Source organism: Poromitra crassiceps (assembly GCF_964638095.1).
Source record: "Poromitra crassiceps genome assembly, chromosome: 18".
NCBI classification, from domain to species: Eukaryota; Metazoa; Chordata; class Actinopteri; order Beryciformes; family Melamphaidae; genus Poromitra; species Poromitra crassiceps.
Genome location: NC_139636.1, coordinates 10344968 through 10359704, shown reverse-complemented (window position 1 = coordinate 10359704; position 14737 = coordinate 10344968). Strand labels below are relative to the sequence as shown.

General features: G+C 40.6%; 1 protein-coding gene across 1 annotated transcript; it reads left to right on the top strand.

The window, feature by feature from the left end:
• Nucleotides 1–4833: 4833 nt before the first annotated feature.
• On the top strand, nucleotides 4834–13241 carry atp6v1e1a (ATPase H+ transporting V1 subunit E1a). The gene is made up of 9 exons (XM_083654914.1): nucleotides 4834–5002; nucleotides 6453–6518; nucleotides 6649–6758; nucleotides 7383–7449; nucleotides 8148–8237; nucleotides 8339–8407; nucleotides 8538–8632; nucleotides 8958–9045; nucleotides 12687–13241. The coding sequence occupies exons 1-9, from the start codon at nucleotides 4970–4972 to the stop codon at nucleotides 12747–12749; spliced, it is 681 nt and encodes a 226-aa protein (XP_083511040.1). The 5' UTR covers nucleotides 4834–4969; the 3' UTR covers nucleotides 12750–13241.
• Nucleotides 13242–14737: the final 1496 nt, after the last annotated feature.

The window sequence follows — 14737 nt, the reverse complement described above, 5'->3', positions numbered from 1 at the left end:
TGAAAAGAAGCGGCTGGCTACTGCCCATGTCTCGGAGGAAGCATGGAGCTAGTTTCGGCTCTCCCCAGATCGGCAGAGGGAGGAGCAGCAACCAGGATAAATAAATTACAAAAATTCGCACTAATGGGGGATAAAAAATTTGATTTAAAAATAAGAAAAAAAAGGGGGGGGAGAAGAGGAGTGATTTCCTCCTCGGCCGGTGGGTTGGGAGGCCGACCCACATCCCAGCTCCCAGCAGGAGGACAGCGGTAACTGAGAGGATGGCCTTGAACTGGAGCAGTCTTTTAGTTAACCTGCAGCAGAGCTATAAGGTCACACTTCACAGATGATTGAGCCATTACTACCGCTCCAACACACAGAAGGAAGCAGAAGCCAACTTTCAAAGTGCTGGATTTTGGAGCCGGATGTAAATTGAGCTATTCCCTCATTGTTTGGTACAGGAATACAAAGAGGTTTTTGTTTGATTATGCTGCCGCTGCTCCCCGCCGCGTTTTCCCTCTGATCGCTAAGGAAGCCGGTTGACAATAGATCGATGTGTCGGAGGCAGATGACAGGAAGCTGTTAAAAAAACAACAAAGTGCAAGATGTGAAGAAGGATTTCAATGAATGAATGTAGCGAGTCACATTCTAACACACACACACTAACACACACACACACACACACACACACACACACACACACACACACACACACACACACACACACACACACACACACACACACACGTGTGGAACTGGATGGGGGGTGGGGGCACGTTCAAGGCCTTTGGCACTGCAGACAGCTCATCTGTCATCCTCAGAGATAAGAGGAGGCTTCAAGGAGGACGGGGTCCAGTCCAGGATGTGAAGCAGACTGTGGACTGGAAGTAGGAGGCAAGGCCACCAGACATACAGTATACATGCCTGTTCTTAATGATCATGTGTTGCATGTACAGTGTGCAACCAAATCAGCTCAGCTTTTTGCATCTGGATACAAATGATTTGAATACCATACTACTTTTGTCTATATATAGACTCTATACAAAGATACTTCAGCCTATTTCCACAAGTAGTTCTTCAATGTTACCATGCAATGTGCTTCAGTGTCTCACACACAAGCCCAAGAGAAAAACCTCAGACCGCGTACATTTATCCTCACAGGCCTAACAGGGCTGCTGCTGCTGCTTCCAGGTCCTGATAGCACTGGATATTTTGTTGCAACTTAAATCCAGAATGGGAAAAAAAACAGGTCATTTGTCAACTTAATTGTGCTCAGTGCAGACTCCAAAGCACATTCCCACAATGCTATTTTTGGTTGTGATTTGGATGCAGGCTGTGATTTGGACGCAGGCGGTGATTTTGGACGCAGAAAGTCACGTTCCTCCTGGAGTCTGTGGGGATTTTTTAAACTTCCTCATTCAGCTAATTACAGTCCTCGTTATGCTGCCTATGAGGAACAGATGGACAATGGGTTTTGATGGTCGTACTTGGTGATGTGTCCCTGGGCCAGCGAAAGACTTGGCCGGGGAGCACGTCCCAGAAGTCAGACATGATGAGGAGTTAGTTGCATTCTGAGCAGGGGAAGAATGGCAGAGGGGATCATGAAGAACTGGGTTTGGCCTGGAGACAGCAGCATGCAGGACTAGTGCACAGATGACAGATGGTCTGCGAAGAAAACGGAGAAACTGCTGACATGTAGAAATGCAGTTTATTTAGTCGTCGGCCAAGGTTGTTTCATCCCTGTGTATACAGAAAGATTCAGAAAGTGTTTCTTTGAGTTATGTGGCATTCTACAGTACATCTTGTAGCCACGTAAAGACACAAAATCTATGAAATTATGTATATTATGTATTATATCAAATATAGGCGGCTATATATGTTAATAACGCTGCCAGAGAAATTTGAAAGCTTATTATTTTTAGGAGTAATTTGAAATGCTACTGAAATGTGGTTTGTCCACTGCTGTGAGGCAGGCTCTGTTCCAGATTAAACTATATTCTGTCAACTGCTGTCATCTAGTGGGTATTTAAGGCTATTACAAATATGATCATAGATTTTGACATTACCCCAACCAACCAGACTTGGCCTGTGAAAGGACTGAAAGAGAAGAGAGACACTGACAAGACTCAATAAAAACGAGTTCCAGTTGATGAAAGACTGCATATTTTGTACAGTGAAATGAGAAACCAAGGAAAAGTACAATATAGGAGAGCTTCGAACAAAAGTTACGGTTAAAAGTTCTCACTTTTAATTGAAAGAAAAATAAATGCAACATTTTCTTTCCACGCAGAACACGGCACCCTTTCCCTGAGGGCGTCTAACACAGTCCTATCATTATTATGGAAGAGGTATACACCCAGGAGGCTCAATGCAAACCTGCTAGCACCAGGGGATGGTGTTAAGCCACAAGCCCTTAAGGTGTGTGCTGTGCAATTATTTAATGTACATAGTACGGTATTCTCTCTGTCTCTCCCCCCAAGCTAAGATCAGTGAGGTGGAAACATCATGTATAGTGCCTGTGCCCAAAACACCAAATAGCCCAAACAGTTGACAGTGTGCCACACATTCAAGAACACTGTGTACAGTACATAGAACAAAATATTCTGTGGGTCTTGAAAGATAAGTGAAAACGATCAAAAACGCTGGCGGTGACTGGCAACTTTAAGCCTGCAGGGAAAGAGTCAATGTAGATATAGTAAATATGCATTGCAAATTGCAATTATGTTAATACAGTATGTAGCCAGCTAGGATGAGCAGTGAGGATACAAGTATGGTTAAAGACTAGATGACAGAGTGGGAATGAACAACCAGCACAAGAAGGCTCTGGGGTAAGTCCTCTTCTACACTGAATATAGGCTACTTGAAGGTTCAGGATAATAGAATAAAACAGTCAGCCCAGATCTTATGCTAACTGGATTGAAGAAAGGAATCTAATGTAACGTGCTGAATGTCTGACTTTACATAAAATTGCTTGGTTTCTCCCAATAGATTGTGATTTGTGATATATAGCCTATTCTGGTACAAGTATCAGCCTATTAATAAACCATAAAACCAAGTCCCTATTTAAAAAAATAAAATACATTTTCAAAACAGCTCATGCCAATGGATTTTCTGATTTCCAGATAGTCATATTAAAAAGAACAAAGAAAAGAAAAGAATAGTCGAATATTCGTATTGAACAACCAAATCCGATTCGACTGACAGAATTCTGATTGGGGTACAGCCCTAGTAGGTAATCAGATTACATACAAGGAATTTGACTTGTGTAAGTGATACAGAATAAATTAAAGTAAAGAGTCCTTCAGTCAGAGATTTGGCTTACTTGAATATATTTAATAAGATTTTATGGTCTGACATCATGATAGATAAGTAAATACAGAGGCATATAGTCACAGTAGGTTGTGTGGCACAGAGGTTACATTGCGTTGGATGAAAGCATCAGAGATAATGTGGAGACACAGTGGTACAGAGGCCAGGGCTTAAATACAGTCAAAATAGTGGCTGTTATCCTAGGCTAGGGAAAGGACAATACAGACAGGAGGAGAGTACAGCATGTTTATGAGGATAGGCTATGTGTGTATGTATTTAAATGAATAACCAAAAGCTTTAAGGGGGGATATATACTAAACCATAGTGTGTGAGTCTGATACAATTTTCTATAACACTAAGTGTGCAGTGTAGCAGTCAGCATCAATAATGAGAAGACAAATCAAGAGATACAAATATTAAAAATCAAAAAGTGCAGTCCAATATATACAATATACACACAAATTAGAAGGTATTTTTTAGAAGGCCTTTTTGATTAAGCCGATTACAGTTGGGAATAAGCTGATCCTTTTCTCTCTCCCTTGTTTCTTTTACGTTAGAAAGTTGGTCATCATTCACTTCAATTGTTTTGGAGAATCTTGTAACTCTGTTTCCCTGGAAATCTCTCCCGACCTTCTGGCATGGCGGTGAGTAGATAATGACTGAATTTTCATTTTTGGGTTATCCTTTAAAGTTTAATGTATCTTATGCTCTAATTAGTCTATCTGAAAGACATTGTGGACATTTACCTTTGTCATTATGTCATGTCTTTATTTGTCACAAACACCATTGTGTCATGCACACACGTGCATGGCGGCCTGTACACACTACACACACACACATGATGCTTTGGAGTCACCATGAAATGTGTCCTCCGCGTTTGACCCATCCTGGCTCATCTTCCATGGTTCAGGCCAGGAGCAGTGGCCAGCTGCAGTGAAGGGCCCAGGGACCAACTTCTTCCAACCACCGTTGGTCAGATGACCATCTTCTGCATGTATTTAGTGGGGGGTTATATGGAGGAACCCCAGGGGAGGGAGAACATGCCAACTCCTCGCAGAAAGGCCCTTTTGACGAGATAGCCCACCTGAGCAGTATAATAACTAAGACATAGATACATACATTCACCTGACTCTCCTCGTTATTTAACTCATGTTTCCCTTTGGGATTTTAATCATCAGGAAAATACAGGACCCGGGTTTGTGATTCTTTTGAAAACAAACATGAACTGATAGTTCTTGGCCACATTTTAATTGGATCAGGGCTCTAAATGAAAGCGTAGTCTATGCTTACATTTATTGTTAGAACATGTGGGCACACAGTTTTTTTCAAGTAATAATGTTAATACACCTGTTTGTTTGTTTGTTTGTTTGTTTGTTTGTTTGTTTGTTTGTTGTTTTACAAATGTTTGAACTGGACTGGTGGGAAAAATATGACAAACTGCACTGGAGTTAACTAACACCAGAAGGTGGCAGTAATGCAACGCTAAGGATGCAAGCTGCCGTTAACCCCCAGAGAAGGAGAAGAAGAGCAGCTGTTCTGTTTACATCCTGTGTTCCTGTCTGATTTAATAGAGAGAGAAGTTTTTGCTCCCAGCTGTTTAGTTAACCTGGACTCTCTGTCAGGGAGAGGGATTTGAAGAAACATTTTTAAAATAAACAGGTTGTAAATACAGAAAACAGCCATGGCGCTCAGCGATGCGGACGTACAGAAACAGGTAACGTTAAGGGAATATAGGCGCATAGCCTGCTAGCTGCTAGCTAACTAACGCTAGTTAGTGGCGCAGCACTGACGTGAGCATGAACAGCAGTTTTTAACGCCACAGTAGCTAACTAATGCTGTGGTGTTAAAAACAGCTGTTCATATGAAAATTAGTATTGCCCACTATGTGTTAACATGGTGATTTATTCATTTTAATAACATTCTGTGTTAAGGATGGGAAAAGTTGAAACAACTAACTATTGCTAATAATCATTGGTGGGCAGAGTAAACAAAAGCTGCACTCAAGTAAAAGTTACTTAACAAATATTTACTCAAGTAAAAGTACTCCTATATCTACGTACTTGAGTAATAGTAAAAAAGTATCTCAAAAACTACTCGAGTAGTTAGTAACTTGTGTGAGTAACTAGATGCCATATTACATCAATGTACAACAACAATATGCATTTATGTCCACAGTGCACAAATATTGTTGGTTAGGTGCCATATACAAGAGCTAAATGACAATATACATGTTAAAACTATCACTTCAAGGAGAAGCTTGGACAGTGATTCAAAAAAATTAACAGCCCCCCAAATACAACATGTGTAACAAATTAATGCAATTTTGGCACAAGAAATTCACTAGCTTTAAGCTTATTAGTAATAAGAAACCCCACACACAATTTTTTTCACTTGTTTTCAAAACATACATCAACATAACCAATTATCAGATTATAAAAACTATTTATAGCTAAAAGTAGCAAGTAGTGGGATGGTTCCAGGGAGAACCATTCTCCCCCATTCTCATTGTTGCTGTCATTGATGCTACTGCTGCTGTAACACCAGAATTTCCCCTCGGGGATGAATAAAGTACTCTATCTATCATGTGTTGCCCAATGTAATGGGAGTAAAAGTACATATATGTTATCGCAAATGTACTTGAGTAAGAGTAAATTCTGCAAAAAAAAACTAAACTACTCTTAGAAGTTTTTTTTTTTTACGGAGTAAAAAAAACGTGTTACTCCGCACCTCTGGTAATAATAAAGTACACTTAACTAGTAGGGTACGTTGTTCCCTGTCAAAGGGAGTGGAAGAGGATGTGTGCTACTACTTGCTGGACCTGCCAAGCCAGGTTATTTGTTAAAAAAAAATCTGAGTGACCAGGGCTACTGTTTTTTTTAAATATCGAAATATGTGACCATTCAGAACCAGCTTTTACAAGCACAGTGACTACTGTTTATTTCCCACGTGGTCCACTTTAGTAAGCTTGAGGCCTCGAGCATATTCACATGTGAAACTTAGGCTAACATTATATAGCCTAAGTTTCACATGTGAAAGAAATCACTCTGCTTTATTTTGTGTTTAATGATGTTAAATACTTAATTAGAGAATATCTAAACTTGATGGGACTAATGAGGGTGAACTAACCATTGCTCATCTTTCCCTCTGTTGTCTTGTTGTGGAAGATCAAGCACATGATGGCCTTCATTGAGCAGGAAGCCAGTGAGAAAGCTGAGGAAATTGATGCTAAGGTAATTAAATGCGATTTATCTCTTTTATCTACAGGTCATATTAAAACCTCACAAAAAAAGTCACAAGAGTGCTGTTTGTGAAAATTTCTACTGCAGCCAGTGACACATTCTTTCCCATCTGTGTTTACAGGCGGAGGAAGAGTTCAACATTGAGAAGGGTCGCCTGGTGCAGACGCAGCGGGTGAAGATCATGGAATACTACGAGAAGAAGGACAAGCAGATTGAAATGCATAAGAAAATGTGAGTTGTTGGTGAAGTGGAAGGTGGTTTGGGCAGGTTTTACACAGGCGGGTGTGAAGGCGACGCGAGTGACATAACCAAAGAACAACAACTCCGGTACACAAAAGTGATGCGTTCTCAGGGAACTATTGTGAAGCTGACGGCTGTGTGTGGCTTGAAAATCAGACAGCAGACAGGCTGCTGGAGCAGGCGAACACTGGCAGAAACACAGCACCCTAGCAAGCTTCACTCATAATGGAGCTACTTCATAGAAACGAACATGTGCCGTGTTTGAGCACTGTGATTGGCCCGAAGGTCCAAGCACCACCCAGCCGGGAAACTAGAGACCATGACGAAGCGACACCTCACGTTACTTGACTGTGCATGACCCATACATGACGTGTCCTTGGTTGACCCATACATGACGTGTCCTTGGTTGCGCCGGAGAGAGAGAGAGAACGAAGCAAACAAAGCATTCATATTGATTTGGATGACGAGGTGCCATCACAGTGGTAGATGCCTGCCAATCGTCCGTCAGCTCAGCCCGAGAACAGACGATTCACAAGCTTCTTCTACTCGACTTTAATTTAAAGGTGCAGTGCCGCTACTAATTTACTTGTTCACTTTTCCTTCCGCTCTCTGCAGCCAGATGTCCAACCTGTTGAACCAAGCCAGGCTGAAGGTGCTGAGGGCTCGTGCCGACCTGATCACGGTTTGAGACGCTCACTTAATCAGCGCATAGCCTTGTATATGACGGATGTACAGATTCCTCATTCATATTTACAGTATTTACATGTGTATATGCTACATGCTTGTCTGTGCATGTTTGTTGAATGCATACAATGTATGCTAGATGTTGGTTAAGGCTGTGCTTGTTATACATTTTTTGGAGATCATTCGGGCTATAAGATGTTGACCAGAAATCCAAAATTATTTAATGAATATTGCGTTCCGCGTTGACACAGCCTGTTGACAGAGCCTTTTGAACACAGTTTGTTTTTATGAACTTGAAAAAGAGGGAAGAGGAGTTCAAAATGAAATATTTTCCTCTGATTTGATCAGCTTTACTATTAAATTGAGTTGTGGACCAGATATTCCACATGAGAAAACAGTCTTGTGATCCATCTAAGGATTTTTTATTTTTTGCAATTTCTTTTGCAATTTTTTTTCTGGCCTGGCGGGCCCGCCAGGCCTGTAGAATGGTAGGGGAAACACTGCTGCCTATATATTTCATGTATATGTGACTGATTCTTTAGTAGCCAAATAAGAGTCTTGCTCTTGTTGGACATAAATATGGATTGAGCAACCCTGGGTGCATGACATTTTAATCTACTCAATCAAATGACAGCATTTTGGGTCTCTTACTCCAGGCTGGCTTTTGACCTTTGACCTTGTGTGTGTCTCTCTCAGGAGGTGTTGAATGAGGCCCGTGTTCAACTCTCAGATATTGCCAAGGACCCAGCAAGGTACTCCACCCTGTTGGAGGGCCTGGTCCTTCAGGTAAAATCTCGAACTGCTCTCAAGAGTGATCAAATATATGTTAACTAACTCCATGAGTGAACTAGGTTTGATTTCATGAGATTATGCTTCTCTATCCTCAGGGATTCTACCAACTGCTGGAACCTAAAGTGACCATTCGCTGCCGTCAGCAAGATGTAGAAATGGTTCAGGTGAGATTGAGCTAAATACAATTTCGTATGTTGTGGTTACTGTGGAAATCACAGTTCACCCTACGAGTCTGTTATTCATGATGGGTAGTAGTATTTAATTTTTATTAGCCTTTGTTTTATTGCCTGACAGGCTGCAGTTAATAAAAACATCCCTATCTACAAAGACACTGTGAAGATCAACATTGTCGTCAGAATCGACCAGCAACGTTTTCTTCCATCAGACATGTAAGATGATTATGATTAATTTCAACATGTTACATGTCTATCTCTCCCACGTGCTACGTCCTACCGGTGAAGCTTTTTGCCAACTAGGGTGCTGCTGGATGATGTCACTAGGTTGACTGTACAGTACAGTAGTAAGGATCACTGGTGACATCATCAATTCTATACATAAGTGATATCATCAGTGATTTATGATGAATTTGAGTGTGTCCTGGAGGCTTTGGAGACCACTGTGTTCCAGACCAGGGGGGGATCTAACTTCCAGGGCGGGTCTAACTCCCACATGTCCACTAGTTTGAAATAAGTATGTTTGTCATTATTCCAACAGCTGTGGAGGCGTTGAAGTGTACAACGACAATGGGAAGATCAAGGTTGCCAACACCTTGGAGAGCAGGCTAGAGCTTATGGCCCAACAGGTGGGGAAAGGCTTTTTTTTTATTGAATAGAAGGGTGTTTTATTTACAACCCTCACAAGCCTAGTGTTACATGTGATAAAAAAAAGATAATCAAAAAACAACTATACTGATGAAGTGAAAGAATAGTAAGAGTGCGAGCAGTGAAAAAATGAAATAAACATACTCATCGTATGTTTATATCTGCTGTTCTGCCAAATATATTGTAGAAGTGAATAGCATATTGTTTAATAGAATGTATGGGTTAAGTTTTACTTGATCATATCGGTAAGTAAAAAAAACATGACTTTTACCTTTAAAACACACACACAAGTAGTTTGTGCTGTTTGCCTCTGGAGGGCAGTATAGCCCAGTAGCTGACTTTTGGTTGTGAATGTGAGAGGTTGGGTAGGCAGAAATCCATATTTGTTGATGTTTGTAGTTGAAACAAAAACATTAATACTGTAGGCTACATAAATGGAAATGTTCGATCATTAATATCTACTTTTAGAAATTATATAGGCTGAAATCAAATCACTGTGCATAATTGTGAAAGTGTCTTTATTGACAGATGAAAAGGCTGTTATTTACCCTTTGTCACCACCAGAGCCCTGTACTACGAAACTAGTTTAACAGATCCGCGATAAGTCCCTTTGATCTGGTTTGACTGAACAGGATCAAAGCTATCTAGTTAACTGATACTACGACGCTGGTTTTTTACTAGGTAAGTGGACCTGGGATCTGCCTGTGCACGCGCACGTTTTTCGCTCGTGCACAGGCGCGCGTCCACGCGAAAGAGGTGCGTTAGCCAATCACATTAAGAACAGCTGAGTTTATCCACGCCCACACCCATTTCCACACCCATTTCCTCGTTCAATGAAGCGCAGTGCATGATCAGAGTTTTAGCGGATATTTAATGTATCCGCGATTTAATGTCAGAATGAAAATCCGCGTTGGATAGTCTGCTGAAGGGCTGTCTAAGGCAGCAGCTTGTATTCACATCAGTCATTTGATTTACTTTGATCAGCGATTGATACAGCTGCATTGATACAGGCAGCAGCAACACATGTAAATGTGTAATCTCAGTCTATACATTTCCACAATCTGTAAGCCTATTTAGACCATAGATTTAGAAACGCATGCTCAATGAATAATGATCTCTATCACTCATGTGTGTGGTTGCACTGATCGAATAATTCATATATAAAATAGCCTAGTATAAAGCCTAATAGCCTACTATAAAAGAGAAAACTGCTGGGGCTATCCATATTTATCCCATATCTATATTATATGTATAGGCTTTTCTGGCATGTAGGAGAATATCACCCTCACTCCATTTGAGGGTCCATTCATGATATGCGCCGCGGTGATTAATAGTGATCATATTTCTCCACGCATCGTTGAGCTGTTAAGACATAAAGTGGTAAGTAGGCTTAATTTAATTATGTAGCCTACAGAGCCACAAATGTTTTTCTTGTTATATTCTCAGTTGACTGCAATCTATTTTTCATATGGCGATCTTATATGAACGGTGAGTGACTCCAGAGAGCCGATTATATGGGTCTGTCATGGATTTTGATCTTATCCTCTGAAGCTAACCTGGTCGCGACCAGGTTAGCTTTGCAGCGTCAGTTGCCATGGTGATTGAAAGTTAACTTGCTTTGTAGTACGGCTAAACCAGGTTTAAACTCAAACTTACTCGGATAAGGCATTAAACTAGCTTCGTAGTACAGGCTACTGGTGAGTAAATATATGTGTAACTAAAACTTGACAACCGGTCCGCAACTTTTTTTTCCCGTGTATCTACCGGTCCTTGACGCAAAAGTTGGAAGCCCTGTGCTACATAACTGGACAGTCATGTATTCAGGTTACAGCTCAAAAAACATGTTTTAGTATCACTAACCAAATCGATATTGAAATTAATCGAATCGGAATCGAATCGGGATTAATCGATTCGGAACCTTGTGAATCGGAATCGAATCGATTCTTGAAATTTGAACCAATACCCAGCCCTAACCATCATGTACTTCACACTTCATCTCTGTATCTACTGTATAACGAGTGTGCTATCTTTAAAACGACACTAATGTACAGGATAACAAGCTGTAGTGCACTGTCCAAATCAGTAGGCTACATTTCATGAGCTGAGATGAAATGGCGAGACTGGATGAAATTCTCCCTCAGTGGTTTACTCAACAAGCAACGTTTTGACGTCAGCTGGTCTTTGTCAAGCATTATAGTGCGAGTGTTTGCCTGAGGAGGGTTCATTGAGTTTGAGACGTTGCTGTGATTATACAACAGGTAGTTCCAGCAAAGCTGTCAAAGATGCATTATTGCTGTGCTGAAAATTCTCATAAATGACTCATAAACCATAGATAGTCATGCTTGTTTATTGGTTGCTAAGCCAGCTCCTCTGGTAACCAGGAAGTTAGTTAGCGGTCCGTCTTGTTTTCTTCTTCTGTTTTCTTTTTAATGTATAAAATGAAAATGTGATTTTATATATATATATATATATATATATATATATATATATATATATATATATATATATATATATATATATAATGAAATGAAAATGTCATTATATATATATATCCTAGTTCCTCATTGCGCGGCTCGCGAGACGATGGCGGCTCTCGGAGCTTTAGTTGGCGGCTCTAAGAAATTGCAAAAAAAAAAAAAACTTTTTTTTTTAAAGATTCCCCCCCCCCCTGCTCTCCCCAAAATTTCAATAAACCTTTATGGCATATTATTACAATACAACAATACTGGTGTTGACAGTAATAAAAGGTGCCAAATCATTCAAAACAATAAGCATTTTGCTTTTAGGAGTATTGTGCCAGCGTGCAGCGCTGTTCCAAAACGTGTCAACGTGTGTCGTTGCCTGGGAAACGCACATCCCATAATACAACTGTTCGCATCGCATCCCATAATAGTATGATGATACTTGGGATGCCATTGCGAACATAAATGTGAACAGGTTAGCTAAAACTTCAGCGTCGCCCAGCGACGGCCCCCACCGTTGCGGTCGGGGTACGTTTCGAAATCCCTCCAGGCCTGAAGGATTTTCTAGGGGAAACTCGTGTGTGTGTGTGTGTGTGTGTGTGTGGAAAACAATAAAACAAAAAAATGGTAGTCAGATGTGCTTGGTTGGGGTGGCTTTTGGTGTTTTGCGGTAAAACTGGCTCTCCTATTGACTTTGTCCTGCCAGTGCGGCTCTCATCGAAGAAATAGTGAGGATCACTGATAGATATATATATATATATATATATATATATATATATATATATTACATTGCATAGACAAAACAACAGCAAAGTATTGCAATCTGAGAATGTATGAGATAGGCAAAGGGCAGCTGCTGCAGTGTGCGACTGTGCATCCCTATTTGAAGGAGAGTTATTACCAGTGTACACCTGCAATACTGGAGAGCCAACCATTTAACTGCCAGACAAAAATAGAAATATACATTGTCATGGATAGAGCCAAGCCATAAGTGACCCCCGCTTGGGGCTTATTGCTTAATTTGAAACCTAGCTTATTTCCTGTCAGCTATTGTATTAGGAAACACCCTGACAGGAAGTAAAGCTAGTGGCAATTTAGAATGTTTCTGTTGTCAAGTTAAAACCCCTCTATTCCCTTTACATCCTCTCCCAACCTGACAGATGATGCCTGAAATCAGAGAGGCCTTGTTTGGTGCCAACCCCAACCGCAAGTTCACAGACTAACACAGGATGTGTCCGGAGCGGAGCGGTACGGCGTGGACGCAGGTGGGACACACCAGGTGACCACAGGGACCCATGGCTATATCACTGTACTGAGCAAGTCAACAGTCGCCCCCTCGTCATCACGCTCAAAGAACGTCCACTTTTAATGCGATGCTATGGACGTTCACATATTTGTTTGCGTTTTCCTTCAGGTGGATTGAATGATACCCAACAAGTGCACTTTCACATCCATTTATGTGCCTGACTGCCTGCCTTCTTCTTCTTCTGCTGCTGCTTCTTCTTCTTCTTCATTCTTTTTTTTATTACCTTTTTACATCTTCAGACTTTGCCCCAAGGCCAGAGATGAGAAAAGTACACACATTTTTACAGTTACTTCTGTAAAAAAAAAGAAGGTAAAAGTAGAAACACTGATTCAACTTGTTTACTCAACTAAAAGTAAAAAAAAAAAAAAAAACTCACATTAATATTATTAGAAGACTATTCAACTTAAAAGATCGCCTCCAAACGTGTTTTAAGATAAAGACTGTACTTTGATTATTAATTTGTGTGATATGGTTTTTCCATCAAAAAAGGTGCACATAATGCGTGAAAGCTGGGAGAGCGCGAGACGAGAGAGACAAACAACGTTACATCGTTTTTCTCTGTTGTGCATTAAAACTAAAGTCACGAGCCTGTTTTGAAAATGTAAGGAGTAGGAAGTGCCGATATTTGTGTTAAAATGGCAGTAAAAGTAAAAAGTTGTCAGAAAAATAAATACTCAGTAAAGTACAGATACCTCAAAATCCTACTTAAGTACAGTAACAAAGTATTTGTAATTAGTTACTTCCCATCTCTGCCCAAGACTAGAGAGACTGTCCCATTCCATTTGATTTAGCTCAAAAGATGCTACATATTTTGTGGACTATATTACCACTCACCAGACTGAGTCTGGTCTGTTTGCAAACCAAATGGTTTATCTTGTAAGAGAAAAAGTCTGTGTGTGTGTGTGTGTGTGTGTGTGTGTGTGTGTGTGTGTGTGTGTGTGTGTGTGTGCGTGCATGCGCAAATGGATGTTTATCATTGTTCTGAAGCACTTAACATGCAAAACCAAAGTAATAAAAATGTGAGACGGAGAAATTTGCATGTTTGAGATATCTTTTATTTACAGCTTATAAACAAATCATTTATCCTGTTCAGGCTGTTTGCACTACAATGAGGAAAACATGTAGTCACCTAGGTACTCTAGCTTAACCAAAATGAGTGGCATTAAAAATGTAAAATAAAAAAAATGCTTTTAGTGCCACCCAGTGGACTTAGTAAGTAATGGCAAACGGTTGGCAAGACAAGGTGCCATACTCGTTCCATGTGTCTTATCAATTAACATTGTCCTCGCTAAATTGGATGGACAAAAATAGCAAAAAAGAACATTTCAACACCTTAAATTCCACCAAACGGTTTGAAGACAACACGAGTTGTGATGATTTATGTGCTAGAGACTATCGGCAAAGATAAGGCTTTAATTGAATTTTTTTATTATTATTATTATTATCATTGTGCGCACGTCATTCAAAGCAACAGTTTAAAAAAAGGTTAAACTAAGCAGTAAATGCAGCCCTAGGCTTCTCAGGGCTTTGGTTTAAGCTCTTCCGAGCTGCGGGGGAGCGGAAGTCAAGGCCACGAGAGAGTGGCCGGCAGTCTAACCTGTGGCCTATACGCAGGGAGAGCTGTTTGTTAGGTTACACTACAGCACACGCAGACTAGGATTAAAGCATTACCAGCAGATTAGCAAAAGACCATAAGAGTCACTGGCAGGCAGCACCTCACACTCCAGTGAAGGAATCCAAGATTACAACTTCCGAACTCACGGATGTGAGGAGGCGGAAGGAGGTTAAGCTACTTTCCCCCAGAGACCGAACGCAAGCGTTGCAATCTGAATGATTGGCATCTGAATTCAAGACAAATTCTCAATTCATGCTCAGACATGCAATTGAATCAAAGGTTCTAATCTA

What these genes read in the sequence shown, in the direction of transcription:
- atp6v1e1a (XM_083654914.1), top strand. Translation starts at nt 4,970, where the DNA reads ATGGCGCTCAGCGATGCGGACGTACAGAAACAG. An exon ending in CTCGTGCCGACCTGATCACG is followed by an intron (nt 7,450 to 8,147) that starts GTTTGAGACGCT and finishes TGTCTCTCTCAG; the next exon opens with GAGGTGTTGAATGAGGCCCG. An exon ending in TAGAGCTTATGGCCCAACAG is followed by an intron (nt 9,046 to 12,686) that starts GTGGGGAAAGGC and finishes CCAACCTGACAG; the next exon opens with ATGATGCCTGAAATCAGAGA.